A 15,243-nucleotide genomic window follows, 5' to 3' on the forward strand; every position below is an offset into this window, starting at 1 on the left:
TGTATTTTACTCGTCTTTAAGATTTCCGTATGTAGCTGACTTTGTCTGTGCTTATTTTACATCTTAGGAAGTTACACATTATTTGGTGAAGTGGTGCTCCCTGTCCTATGAAGAAAGCACTTGGGAGCTGCAGGAAGATGTAGATCCAGGAAAAATTAAAGAATTTGAGGATATCAAAAAGATTCCAGAAAATAAGCCTGTGGTAATATGTAGATCTTTGTATTGTGTATGTATCTATTTTTTAGATGCTCTGCACTTTTTCATTTTGATTTTTGTATTTCTTTTTGTGGGTTGTTCAGGATCGTCCAGCTGCAGATGCTTGGCAAAAGTTAGAAAAGTCACGAGATTATAAGAATGGGAATGAACTGCGAGAATATCAACTGGAAGGGATGAACTGGCTTTTGTTCAATTGGTATAATAGGTACTGAATTATGAGTTATTTGTGCCTAGCTAATTTGTGCGGTAGTACTTTTTTGTCTTGCTATTATAATATCAAATATTGTGGTTCACTTCTACATTATATTAGTATTTGACAAAAGTTAAAACTGAAGTATTTTTTCAGTTGGCAAATACATTTCACTCTGTTACACCTAATAAAAACCATTTACCGTATATACTCGTGTTTAAATTCTACTGTAGATATATCGGGTCTTGAATTTACCATATAATTTCCAGCATTTTATGTCGGTCGTATAAATCGAATGCGGAAAACTCACGCTATCGGTTCAAAAGATTATGATATGCTAACGTCGATCTGAGAGAGTTACCATGGAGCGCACTGTCTTTTTTTCTATGTACTGTGTCTACATGACCACACAGTAATACCCAAACTATTCCCAAGTGACATTTGCACTGTTTTGTGTTTTTTTGTATCTCACACCCTCGAACACCTTTATCGTAAGAGCATCCCTTATCTACGATGGAGCGTTCGATCAGAAGAAAATATGAAGCTGGTTTTAAATTAAAGTTGTTGAAGTGCTGAAAGAAATTGGTAACTGCGCTGCTGTACCAAAATTTTATGTATCTGAGAAACTAGTGTGAGATTGGAGGAAGCAAGAAGATTAAAAAAAAAAAAAAAATTAAGTGTCCTTTTTTTTTTAAACGGGCATATAAGTCGTGGTCTGATTTTTTTGGGTTTCAAGACCCAACTTATACGTAAAAAATACAGTATTCAACAGTTAGCATACTGTATATTTAATCCACAATATTAGTATAGTTTTTACTATAAGTCTTAGTTATTTTTTCTTAGATGAGCTTTTATGTTTGTGGTGGAATTGTCAACCAATCATTTAGAGTACAATGTTTTATGTTAAAAAAAGAATGTAAAACATTGTTTTAATTTGTATGACTATGCATTTAAAATTCTTTCATTTACGTTTGGACGTATTTCCCACATTTAGTATTTGTTATTACATCATAAATATACTGTTTGCACTAAAAATTATTTGCTAGACTTTCATTCAAAACCAAAACACATTGAAAACTATTTAGTTTTCAAATTCTAATAAACGGAGTCAAATTATTTATTTATTTATTTTTGCATTTCATGTACATTAAAACTAGCAAATCAGGATGTGATGCTTGTGTACACTTTGTGATGTGATGCTTGTGTACACTTTGTGATGTGATGCTTGTGTACACTTTGTGATGTTCACAAGGTTCTTCATTTTTATATAACAGTATAAGCAAACCATATGTTTCTTATTATGCTTGTAGTACAGTGAAAGCCAAAATGAACCTAAACTTTTGACTAAAACAAAGCTTTTTGTGTAAGACTCTCAATAGATAGATATTACATTGCAATGACAAATTCTGCTGTGCCATTCTGTATTTATTTTTTAACAACATTTATTTTTGTAGCACATTTTCATACACCAGCGTAGCTCAAAGTGCTTTACCAAATGACAAAAAAGTTAATGAAAAAAGAAAAATAAGATTATGCAAAAATATTAAAGAATAAGTAGTAACAAATCAAGGTAAGTTCAAATGGCTAGGAAGACAGGAAAAAAAAATCTGCAGGGCTTCCAATGCCAAAAGTCTGCCCACCACCCACTACCTAACATAAACGTTCCTAATTCAAACCTCTTACTTTTTCATGTTTCACATGGTAGGATTTGATGAAATTTGTCTTTTGGACAGCTAAGACGCCCTCCTTCATTGCCTCATTTCAGGGGGCTGCTTGTTGCTTTGATCAGGTGGTGGTGGTACAGATCACCACCACTGAAGAAATGGAAGAAAACAGCAGTAAATAGGGGAATTATACAGATTATGGATCCCTGAAGAGTATGATAACGTTATACTCATACATTCTATTAGGAATATAACTGAAAAGTAGCTACGAAAAAGCCAAATTAAAGTAATGAGTTTTTAGCAGTTTTTAAAATGTTCCACAGTGTTAAGAATTACTATAGGTGAAGTATTCCAGATTTTAGGGGCATAACAGCAAAAGGCCTCCTCTCCGCCACTTTTAAGCTTGGCTCTTGAAATTATAAGGAGACCTCCATTCGAACATCTAAGGTTACTATTTGGAGGGGGGCAGGCATTCCAAAATATAGGATGGAACAAGATTATTTAAAGCTTTAATAAACTATTAGTTGTGATTTTAAAGTAATTTCTGAACAGCACAGGTAACCAGAGTAATGATGTTAAAACTGGTAAGATACACATAAATTTTCTTTTTCTAGTTAAGATTCTGGCAACTGCATTCTGCACTAATTGCAAACGATTTAAATCGTTCTTGGGTAGTCCTGTTAGGAGTGCATTACAGTAAACGGGTTGACTAAAAACAAAAGCGTGAACAAATTTTTCAGTGTCTTGTAAAGTTATAAGAGGTCCAGTTTTGCTGTATTCCTTAACACTAGAATTACCAGAGTCCATGAAAAAATTAGTGGATCCGGCCTACCCTAAAATGTTCACACTTCTCCGCCAGCTTCTTTTGTCCTGTAAGTGTACAGATTAAGACGAGCAGCAAGCAGACGGCTATTCCATCCCCCACTATCGCAGAACGTGCACAAACTTCTTCCAGCTCATGCCTTGATTGGTTACCTGGGAGTAAAGTGGAGTTTTAGAGTGGAAATAATAGATCGTTATTTGGAACACACACATTTCATGTTGGTTCCGTTTCTACAGTAATCTGTGTAAACACGTTGTTAAAACAGAAACTTTTTCATATTTTAGTAATAAACGTAACAAAATGTAGGCATAAACTATAGAATGTGTAAAAGCAAGAAATCCAAACGTCAAATAAACACTTTCACAAAAGGCTAAAGGACGTTAAAACAGCTTATGTAGCGCAGTGGTAAGAGTCGCGCAGTGGGCTGGCTGTGCTTTAGAGACCCGAGTTCAATTTCCGTCCTGGGGAGAGACTGTAATTTTTTTTTTTTCTTTTTAACATCAAAACGGACATAAAATTTATAAACTGGTATGCACTGTCAGTTAATGAGATCGTTATATTTTCATGTGGGATGCTCCTTTTAAAATATTGTTTAACAATTGAGACTGCAATTAACATGAACAAGTCTCCTTATAACTGTTACTTTTAAGATCCATAACACACAGACAGACAGACAGAGCACTGCGTAATAGAGAGACAGACAGGCAGAGAAGTCACTAGATACTGTATATAAACAAACAGGGAAGGCACATGTACTGAAAGAAAAAAAAATAAAAAAATCAACATGTGCCTTGGTCCTGCTTGCACTGAATAAGCTCATGCGCTCTAACCCCTCCCCTCAAATCTGAGTCTAAGTAACAGTGCAAGTATAGATGCAAACCAAGTGTAATCAAGAGTCACCAGTTCAATCCCCACTCACTCCTGTATTTGCCGTTTTCAGTAGTAAGCTGCTCTTTGTGTTAATATTATACAGTACACACATACACTTGGTTTGCATCTGTACTTGCGCCAATACTTTGAGTCTGATCGGGGGAGGGGAAGGGTTAGAGCGCGTGAGCTTATTCAGTGCAGTTGGAACAATGCACATGTTGATCTTTTTTTTCTTTCAGTACATGTGCCTTCCCTGTTTATTCATATACAGTATCTATCTCATTAACTGACAGTGCATACCAGTTTATAAATTTTATGTCCGTTTGAGGTTAAAAAGACAATACATTAAATCATTTATCAATGGACACATGCTGCACGCAGGCAAGCGGGCAGTGAGAGTGGAGATAAAGACGGTAGATAGATTGTATACAACAGGTAAAAATAGCGACCACTTGATAACAGTATTAGCTATAGTGAATGAAAGCATGAATTAATCAACATAAATAACCGTGATCGACATTTTAAACTTAACGATTTACTTAGGGAAAAAAAAAGGAAAACGCCCTAGCACGCAGAAAGCAGACAAAGTTTCAGTTTTACCAATGTGTTTACACAGATTACTGTAGAAATGGAACACACATGAAATGCATATGTTCCAAATAACGATCTATTATTTCCACTCTAAAACTCCAGCAGTTGAGTCACTCCCAGATAATCAAACAATGCATGAGCTGGGAAAACTTAGTGAACGTTCTGCGACGGTGGAGGGTGGAATAGCCGGCTGCTTGCTGCTCCTGTTAATCGGCACATTTAGAAGACAAAGGACGCTGGCGGAGAAGTGAGAACGGTTTTAAGGTGGGCCGGATCTACGAGTTTTTTCGTAGACTCTGGCAATTCTAGTGTTAAGTGATAAAATACAGTCTTAGTAATCTGGTTATGTGTTATTTAACCTGCCAAATTTTATTCCCAAAACACATGTAAATAGTGGTTCATTTTTTATGGCATGTATCGAAAGTAGAGTAATGATGATAAAAATAGTAATGATGAATAAAAGCAATATGAAATGAACAATAATAACAAAAATAATAACCACCATCTGCGGTGGGCTGGCGCCCTGCCCGGGGTTTTTTTCCTGCCTTGAGCCCTGTGTTGGCTGGGATTGGCTCCAGCAGACCCCCATGACTTTGTAGTTAGAATATAGCGGGTTGGATACTGGATGGATGGATAATAACCATAATAGTTATGCTACTGATTATGCCAAAAACAGTATATAATCTCAAAATGAGTCCTTTGTGTGCACGGTGAAAGACATAATCCAACGTCACAATCGAGACAATAATAGCATGTTTCTTTTTGGATTTTCTTTCCAGAGTTATCTGTTTTTGAACAGCACACTGCACAGGTATGAGTTGTATTCTGTTTTTTTTCTGTTGGAGGTATATAATCAATAAGACGCTCTGAATTGATCTGTGATGTGCTGGGTTGACCTCGTCCGTTTAGTGGTAGTGTGGATGGTGCAGGTGTGGCAATTGTTCTACAAGCTGGCATGTAAAGTTTGCCAGCTTTTAGTTTATATAACCCGAATTCATTCCATATGCATTGTTCCACCAGATGACTAAATATCTTTTTGTAGTATTTCTTTTGTTGCCTCCGCATAACGGGATAGAAAGTCAATACTTAATCCACACGATTTACGCTGTCCATTGTGTCATTGTAGTTGACTACAGCACAAGGCTTCTTAACCTGATTATTGCCTTTTGCCTGTTCAGTGACTGTTGCTGTATTATGTACAGTGCTAAGAAGACAAACATCTTTATTGTCCTTCAATTTCAAGCTACTTGCGTATTTTGCTATAATTTAGCTTTGCCTAAGTCTTCTGGCATGCCACAACGTCTTGGAAGCACTATTTCATATGCGTTAGTCTTTCTTTGCAGCAAGATATCAGATAGGTCTGGCAAAGTATAAAAATTGTCACACAGTAACCTTGATCCAGCAGAGCCATCTGTCAAAGTCAGCGCCGATGACTTATCAATGCTGTTCTGATTGTATTTTGGATCAAACATTTTCCTTTTCCCTGTGTACAAAACCAAATTCCAAATGTATCCCGTTTTAGATTCACAAAACACGTAAATCTTGCTCTTTTTGACATAATGTACTGTATCCATGACAGTCTGCCCTCATAAGCAATGAGACTTTCATTGATGCTGACATCGTGGTCTGGAATGCATACGCGAAATTTTACTACAGTCGCCTGGAATATCTCCTATATTTTCTTCATTTTGGGTGCTGGATGGGTATTCTCATCAAAGTCTGCATTGTTGATAAAGTGCAGATATTTCATAATTAGTGAAAACCTACACTCAGACATTTCTCCAAACAATAGCAGTACTGACAGCACTTTTACAGGTCAAGTGATTCTAACGCCTACGCAAGACGCATCTGTACAGTTGCCTGAGTGATACTCGGGACTACCGCTTTTAGCACTGTTTTTGCAACCCGAGTAATGCTAGGTCTAACACTAAAGAGGTTAACCTTTAGGTCAGAGTCGATGATTACCCCTAAATTCTTTATCTCCACCTTAAGTTTTAAACCTAAGGGTTCAAGTTTATTTCTACTATCCTTGTTATAGTATCTCCATGTTTGCCAATCACAAAGATTTCTTTTTCCCTTATTTAGTTTGAGAAAGTTACTTCTCATCCAGTCGGAATTACTGATAAGACATTGGCTTTCCTAGAATTTTAGTTAAAGGCAAATTAGAAATTGGTCTGAAATTGTCATAGACAGAGGAGTTGAAATTGCGTTTGTTGAACAGGAGTTTAACAACTGCAGTCTTTAGATAGTCGGGGAAGACCGTGTATCTGTTCATGACTTCATTATGTCAAGCACACTATCAATAAGGACATCAGAGACTAAAAAAAAAGCCTGTTGGAACTGGGTCAAGGATGCAGGTGGAGAGTTTCGACTGAGAAATAATTTTATGTAGTTCAGGTCAATCAGTTCCATTGAAAGAATTTAACTCACTTTTAAAGGGTATACCAGGATTCAATTAGAGTAACTTTGGAGGGGGCTGTACTGTATTATTTCTAATATAATTTATTTTGTGTTTAGAAAATATGGAAAAAGCCTCACAAGTTTTACTAGTAGTTTTTAGGAGACGTTCCATTGAGTGAACTAGATTTAAAAGATGATCAACAGTTCAAAATAAAACTCTTAGATTCCTAGCATTATCATTTATAATTTTAGAGGAATAGGACTGTCTCCCAAGATGGACTGCGTTTGTTATTTTCAGATATTCTTGCCTTCAGTATTTTTTAGTTGACTATCAGTTTAGTTTTTCTCCATTTATGCTCAGCTCTCTGGTGTGTTCTCTTTAAATTAGACACTCTTTGAATCTTCCATAGTATAATCAAAATATAATTTTTTTTTAACAGTACGCTTCTCATTAGTTGTAGTTATCAGTATTTCTGCATTAAATAATAGGCAAAAATGGTCCAAGATACTGACATCCACGACCTGCCTCACATCAACTTTTAATCCTTTTAAAGTTACTATGGGCTAGCTGACATGCTGACTTGGATCAAATGACTGCATTACGTTTAGGATTTTGGTTCACACTGGTTGTCCACATAAAAAATAGGTTTGTGTACAATTAGGAACCTGTCATAGTTCGTTTTTATTATAGATACTAAGTCTGAGAATTTCTCAGTAAAAGATGCATTATATTTGGGAGTTCTACAAACGGTTAATATGAGAGAAGGGGAGACTTCTTAAATAACAATGGCAATGTACTCAGAAAACTTGAAAGTACCAAAGCTGGCATTTTTACCGTTTAATTGGCTTGAGTAAATACTTTCTAAACCGCCCCGAGCCATGTTTCACTTAGAGAAAGTTGATTTTTCTATCACTAGGAGTGTATGATATGTATTGTCTACAGTAATATCTTAATTGTTGTTTTAATAATGTGCAAGTTGAAATGATTTGAGTATGTCACTCCCCAAAAAAAATCTAAAACACACCTATTTGTCTATGTTACGTTACGTCATCAGTGTGAGCCTCACCCGTTATTCATTGTGTTAACTGTGAGAGGAGGAATTGTACTGGCAGAGTGTGAGCACTTAGATATTTTCCGTTATAACATTTTAGCCTGTTAATAATAAACATTAACAGATAAAGAAGTTCAATGTAGTTTCATTATCCCTTCATGGCAGTTCACATGAAGCAGTACCTCGTGAGCCACACCACAGAAGCTTTGGAGGTTAACTGGATTCAAAGCCAGAATGCACTAGTACAGCATGTGTTGTAAACATCGGTTACATTGGGATAACTTGGTCACATGCAATCTCATTTGCTGTCTTTTATCCCTCATTCTGGTTGATCACCTTCATTTTTATGCTGAGATCAATTGCCTTTTTTCCTGTAATTGTAAGACAAATGTAACTGAATGAAGTCAAAACCACTTAAGATAATAAACTTGAGATTGAGATGAACGAGTCATGGCATACGAAGCTGGCATGGTGAAAACTGTCATTAATCCATAAAATGCAATTTAAGTGAAACTGATCTACTACATAGCCCAGTAGGAGTAAGGCAAAAAAAAAAAAAAAAGTGTATTCTTATCGGTCACATTTTATTTCACAACCATCCTGTCACACAGTTTTACAATTGTTGTACAGTCAGCCCTCGTTGATCACGGTTAATCAGTTCCACACTCTACCGCGATAAATGAATTTCCGTGTAGTAGGATTCTTCTATACTAATAAAAGGTAAAACCCTCACTGACTTACTCATCACTAATTCTCCAACTTCCCATGCAGGTGGCTGAAATTTGGCAGGCTCATTCCTTATAGGTTACTTACAAAAGTTAAGCAGGTTTCATTTTGAAATTCTACGCGTAACGGTCATAACTGAATCCTACTTGCGTACAAATATACATCCATAGCCTGCAGCTCGGTCGCCATATGAGGCGGCGTTACATTCTCCCCCATCCCCACGCCTCCCACATAATTGGCTGCCTGCCCATATAAGGCCGTCTGTCGCTCCGGTCTCTTCATTCCCTTCCTTGCTTCACCACGATATTCATGTCTCCTTGCTGATAACTGCAGCCTTTTTATTTAATCCATGGATTCTGCGCTGTTTTATTGTTCGTTTATTATGATTATAGTTATTGTGTAGGTATTTTAGACTTGGTTTACTGTTCAGGTACCCATTTCCTTTGCCGTTCCAACCGTACCCCCATTAACATGTCTATCGAGGTGATCACCATCGATCAAAGAACTGTCACTTACCAAAACTCAAACCGATTATGACAGCAGCAATCCAAGCTGTGAGAAAACAGTAAAAAGGAGGCATGTCAGACGTCGTGGTACATTTTCTGATGCAGCTAGACAGAAACAACTTCGTGACGCTGCCGTGAAATACTCGCAGAAAAATCCACAAGTTAATAGACACGCCGTCGCTAAATACTTGCAGATAAATCCACAAGTTCATAGAGACGTTGTCGCTAATACTTGCAGGCAGATCCACAAGTTCATAGACACGCTGCCGCTAAATATTCGCAGGCAAATCCACAACTTAATAATGGGAATGCCTGTTAAACATCTTAGATTAACGAGTACAGATTTGGGTAGTGAACACTTAGATGAATGAAACCTGTTGAAAGAAATCATGATAATCAAACCCTTGATGACAGCAACACTCATAACAGTGACAAAACAATTACATTGACAATCATGTTACGTTATTTTTAAAATGTTTCCTTTTCTTTTTCATAACTTCTTTAACACACTACTTCTCCGCTGTGAACCGCAGGTATTATGCTAGTTATTTATAAATTGATAATTTTCGCAGTTAGAGCATAGAAAACCTGTTTATGACCCTCTAAATACGTTTTTTAGAGCCCTCTAGACATGAAAGTGAAAATCCGTGAAGTAAAAGCCATACATTTATATTGTTATTTTTATATTGAGACGCTTGGGTCACAGGTTTGGCACAGAATCACAGGAGGTTGTAGAGACAGGGACTTTAAAACACTGCAAACAAACATTTGCCTCTTTTTCAAAAGTTTAAAATGTGCTCCATGACACAGAGATGACAATTCCGTCTCACAATTTAAAGAATGCAAACATATCTTCCTCTTCAAAGGAGTGCGCTTCAGGAGCAGAGAATGTCAGAGAGAGAGAGAGACAGAAAGAGAAAAGCAAACAATCGACAATCAATAGGGCTGTTCAGGCTTTTAAGTATGCGAAACACCGCCCGACAAAGCAGCTGCAAGGAGGGGAGCAATTTGAAGGTAGTCTTTCAGCATTTTTTAGAGGCGCCTCCGTATCTTCTAGGCCAATGTGCAAACAGCCCCTCTGCTCACACCCCCTCCGTCAAGAGCAGAGAGTGTCAGAGAGACAGAGAAAAGCAAACAATCAAAAATCAATACGTGCTGTTCGGGCTTTTAAGTATGCGAAGCACCGTGTGGGAAGCATATCGTATATCATTGAGGAGTTTTATTTAATACGTAATACGTGCTCTGATTGGGTAGCTTCTCAGCCATCCACCAATAGCATTCCTTGTGTGAAATCAACTGGGCAAACCAACTGAGGAAGCATGTACTATAAATTAAAAGACCCATTGTCCGCAGAAAGCCGTGAACCAGCAAAAAATCCTTGATATATATTTAGATATGCTTACATATAAAATCCGCGATGGAGTCATGGAGTGAAGCCACGAAAGTCGAAGAGCGATATAGCGAGGGATCACCGTATTTTTCTGATATCTTTTTGCAGTGTTGGACAGAATTTGAGCTTACTAATTTGTTTAAAAATGTTACAGGTTTGTTTTGTTTTTTTTCTATCTTTGTGCAATACATGACCGGACCTGTTTACAAATGCTGTAGTTTTTTCCTGTGCAGTATTTTACAGAACTTTGTATTTTTACACTATAATACAGCATCTTAGGTTTTTGTTCTTGCTTGTATGCTGCACAATTCATCTTACAGCAGAGCAGTTTATCCAGACTGTAATGCTCATGCCCTGTAGTTCAATTATGATTAGTATTTTATTCCATTTCGAGTCATAGCTTGTTGACATTAAGGTTAAGTGTCTGTTTAAAATATTCTCATTATAACAGTTTTGTTGGACTTTTTTTGTAAATCTGTTGGCCACTTTGAAATGGTTTACTCATACTTGCACTGTTTGATCTCAGTAATACTTTGACTGGCGATTTTGTTATTTTACTTCAGTTTTAAGTCAATAAATAAGACCTGATTTCCTTAACTGTTGTTTCCATTGACCTCATTAGTACAGTACAATTAATATCCTATTAACAAGACCGAGCTAGATCAATAAGACTTGTACAAACATGTTTTTACAGAATGCAAAATATTGTCTAATTATTGTTATCATCAAAGTCCCAGAAATTATTGAGATATAATTTTTTGCCAATATTGCCTAACCCTTCCTGCCACTGATAAGATTGGTATAAAAGGTCTTGCTTGTCAATGCTCTAATATTTAGCAGAGCCATATTTAAGGTCTCAGAAGAGCAGAGCTGAATTAGAGTGTTATAGTTTGCAAGAGTAATAAGATTATTTTTGTTAATGCCTCTTTGTTCAGAGTTTTTCTTTAATCTAAAATCTATTGTTATAGTCCTAATACAGTGGACATCTATAGGTGAAATGGTACTTAATTTATTTGCATTTGTACCACTTTGGGTTTTTTTAGTTACAATACGGTTAATTATTATAGTGCTAATAAGTGTGCATCTAAAGGTGAGCTCACTACAGAATTATCACATCCTAATACAGCATTATGGAAAACATTGGAACTAAGATTACGTAGTCAGGAAAGACAGATTGCCTTTGAGATGTTGTTGGGGAGGTCTCTGGCGCCTAATCTGTTAGGGTGCAGACCATTTTGTGTGAAGAAATGCAGTCTTTCACTGAAAATATCCCAGTCTCTTCTAATTCTTCCTAAAGAAATAATAATGGTCTGTCTGGCTGCAAAATGTTTTTAAATGTAGATAAGAAAGTACAATAAGGCATAAATCTGAAAATAGCAAACCTGAAAGAGCACCAGCAAACTTAAAAATCAGTGCTATCTCTGCCAAAAATGTAACATTGAGCTGTGGGGGTGGGTCTGAAAGAAATATATATATGTAAAAAAAGAAATGTCATGTATACATTTCTTGGATTTGAGAAGATTTTATGTATAATTTGAAATAAGTAATATAATTGTTTAATGGCTATAATGATATTTACATTTACATGATTTTAATATCTTGTTTATTACAGAAAAAACTGTATCCTGGCTGATGAAATGGGGTTGGGAAAAACAATCCAGTCCATCACATTTCTGTTTGAGATTTTTCTGATGGGACTTCGGGGACCATTTCTTATTATTGCTCCTCTGTCTACCATTACAAATTGGGAGCGCGAGTTCCGCACTTGGACAGATATGAATGTTATTGTTTACCATGGAAGCCAAATCAGCAGGCAGATGATCCAGCAGTATGAAATGTTTTATAAGGATGAACAGGTAAGCTTGTATTAAGCGTGTTATGGGATTTTAGGCCTGTGAGCTTTAACCAGAGTGTTTTTAAACAAACTTAAGGACATTTACATTTTCCAAAATTAATAAATATGCATAAGGATCATGTAACTGGGTGCAATTCTTCTGAAGTGCCTTGGTAATAGAAAGCTGATAAAAGTAAACCAGGCATTCTTTAAATGTTCAGGAAATTCCACCTCTTCTTCCTCAAAACATCAATATACACTGATGTTTTGGGTTGTGGTATAGGCATCCTCCATATTTGATTCTAGATTCTTCAAATAACTGACCAAGTATTTAAATTTTAATTTGCCCTTTTTAATGTGAATGATTTGTGTACACTATCCTTTCCTAAGATTCTTCTAGTGTCCTTTCATCCTATTACATATTATAAGTCCTCAGAATTACAGGAGAAACTTTTAATTAATTGCTGTTTTTTTTTTTTTATTAGCTGTAGCTCATAACACTAAGTTGTGATGATGATGATGTAATATAAAGTTATATCAAATGATGTGCCCAAAGATTTTGTCTCACTGATTCTATATCAGTTAAATGGCCAATCATACTCTCCTAACATACCATCTCTCATATGTGAAGCATATGTATAGTAGGGCTGGAACTAATGATTATTTTGATAATCGATTAATCTGGTGATTAATAGGTGATTTTGTGGATTAATTAATTAGTCAGATTGTAAAAGATTTACATTTGAAATTAAACACAAAATTCATGAAATGGAACTTTTTTACCAAATTGATTTGTGTAAAAATTTCAGCAATGTATTGTTTTAAATTAACTACTTGTAAATATTTTAAACAAAATATTTTTTTAATAAAACAATTAAATAAGAATATCCTGGAAATAGTAATAAATTGAAATAAAACACTTAGTAGCACTTCCGTCTCTGTTTGCGCAATGAACACACACGCACATATTCCTTGAAAACAACAATTTTCCAAAAATTAACTAAGCTCTCAATTTGGCCTATGTGTTCAGAATCACACACAAATACTTAAAATTTAAACATGTAATTTAAGTTATTAAATTTTTTACTGACAAAGCATTGCATAAATATCTGACCAGCACAGTATTACACTACAGAAGAATCTGGTGCAACATCACGACTTTATTAGTTTTGTTTTTTTTTTTTTTTTGCAAGTCTACAGTAATATTTGATTCAGCATAATAAACATATTTGTCATATGTTGGGAAATGTCCAGAGTATTTTCCTTTCATAGCAAAAGAAGTGATTTAATTTGTGTGAAGCTCTGTTCTCCCATTGCTATGTAATATGCTGAGTTTATTTTACCTGAAAGTTCATATCTTTTTGCATTATCATTTATTGTTTTTTGTATGTGGAAACCTTTTATTAACGCAGATTATTTGGCACATTTGCTTGTAGCCAACACAATGTTGCAGCTTGTTGCATATCACTTGCCTTTGGGAGTGTGCTGTTAAGATTTTCACATTTTAAAACATTTAAGACAGGCAGTTGCGTTTCTTTGCAACCATTTTTATAAACACACACAAACTAACGATGTACATAAATGCAAGTGTTTAATGCAGCGCCATAATTTAACAGAGTGACCACATCAAAAAAAAAAAAAAATTGACAAGTGAAAACCTGAACGTTTACTAGCTAGGGGCTAATAGCATATTTTTTAGTCGCCTATCATAAAACTTATTTGTGTATGCTAGTGTTTTATTCGCATTTTAGGGGCCTGGACTATGACTTGAATTATTTCTTTCTTCAATTCCAAAAATCATGTCATTTTGCCTAGTCTAGCAAACACTGTGTTACGTATCTGTATCACATAACACTGAAGTAATGTTCAACTTATGGGATGATGGCGTGTCCTACACATTTTGCAACTCACAACCTTGTTTTTCTGTGTTCAGAGTAAAGTACTTTCAAACTCTGGAAGTCTTAAGGCTCACTGTCTTTTCTGCCACTTACTCATCCTCTGCCTTTTTTCAAATGTGTTCACAAATGAATAAAGCAGTGATGCAATTTTGTGGCACAACATACTCTGCCTAATGATGTAATTAACTAATCCATGAAAGTGATCATTAATATTGTTTTTTAAATAACCTATTATTATTGATAATGATGATTAATTGTTGCAGTCTATGGTTACTATCCTGACCTGAATAAGCATCTTTCCACCATTTTACTAACTCATTTATTCCATTCTGAATTGTGAGGTACTGGAGTTTATACTGGTTTTTCGGGCACAAGGCTGCAACCAATCCAATACAAGATGCACTGTATGTCAATTGCAGGGCACAAACATAAATTTAAACACACCTCTGTTCACCTGCACATGAGATATAGGAGGAGAACCAGAGTAGCCAATGAAGATGCATACAGATATGGGTAGAAAGCACAAATTCCACATAAACAGCAGCTGGGCTGGGGTTGAAGCCCATGACACTGATGCTGTTTGGCAACAGTGTTAGCCACTGAGCCATGTGTGCCTTTGCATATCAGAAATGATATCTACTTCGGGTATTGTTATCTCCAACTATTGTGCCATATTTTTCAAATTTGTTTGCTTGGTTTTTTTAACAAAGTTTATTTTAAATAGTAAAACAAAAGGAAGCATTAGTGTCATTAGTCTATTTCATCAGCATGAGATACTGTACACATACAATGAATGATAGGGTTTTTGTTTGCTTTTGCTCTTTATTTCAGGAAGTTTGTTTATAAACATTTTAAAAACTCTATAAATTTTATGTCATTTAAATAAAACCGTGATGTTTTACATTGTGAAGTATCAGTGGTATAACTTGTATTTCTGGGATGTTGGAAGTGTGATTCGCTGCTTTTGCCAAATATTTTGTTAACAAAATGCAACTTACACTAGCTATAAGTACAACATCCATACTTCTGATATCTTTTTGGTACAAGATATTCCACATATATAAAGTTGGTCAGAGTTGAAAA

At 35.6% G+C, this 15,243-nt stretch overlaps 1 protein-coding gene across 1 annotated transcript in view; it reads left to right on the forward strand.

Annotated features, from left to right (window-relative positions):
- chd6 (chromodomain helicase DNA binding protein 6) overlaps positions 1-15,243 on the forward strand; it is a 235,714-nt gene that overhangs the window by 130,226 nt on the left and 90,245 nt on the right. The window contains exons 11-13 of the mRNA XM_039735928.1: positions 68-202; positions 300-421; positions 12,041-12,284. Of these exons, the coding sequence (XP_039591862.1) occupies positions 68-202; positions 300-421; positions 12,041-12,284 (501 nt within the window). The remainder of the gene's footprint in view (positions 1-67; positions 203-299; positions 422-12,040; positions 12,285-15,243) is intronic.

This window comes from Polypterus senegalus, chromosome 14, assembly GCF_016835505.1.
Source record: "Polypterus senegalus isolate Bchr_013 chromosome 14, ASM1683550v1, whole genome shotgun sequence".
Classification (NCBI taxonomy): domain Eukaryota; kingdom Metazoa; phylum Chordata; class Cladistia; order Polypteriformes; family Polypteridae; genus Polypterus; species Polypterus senegalus.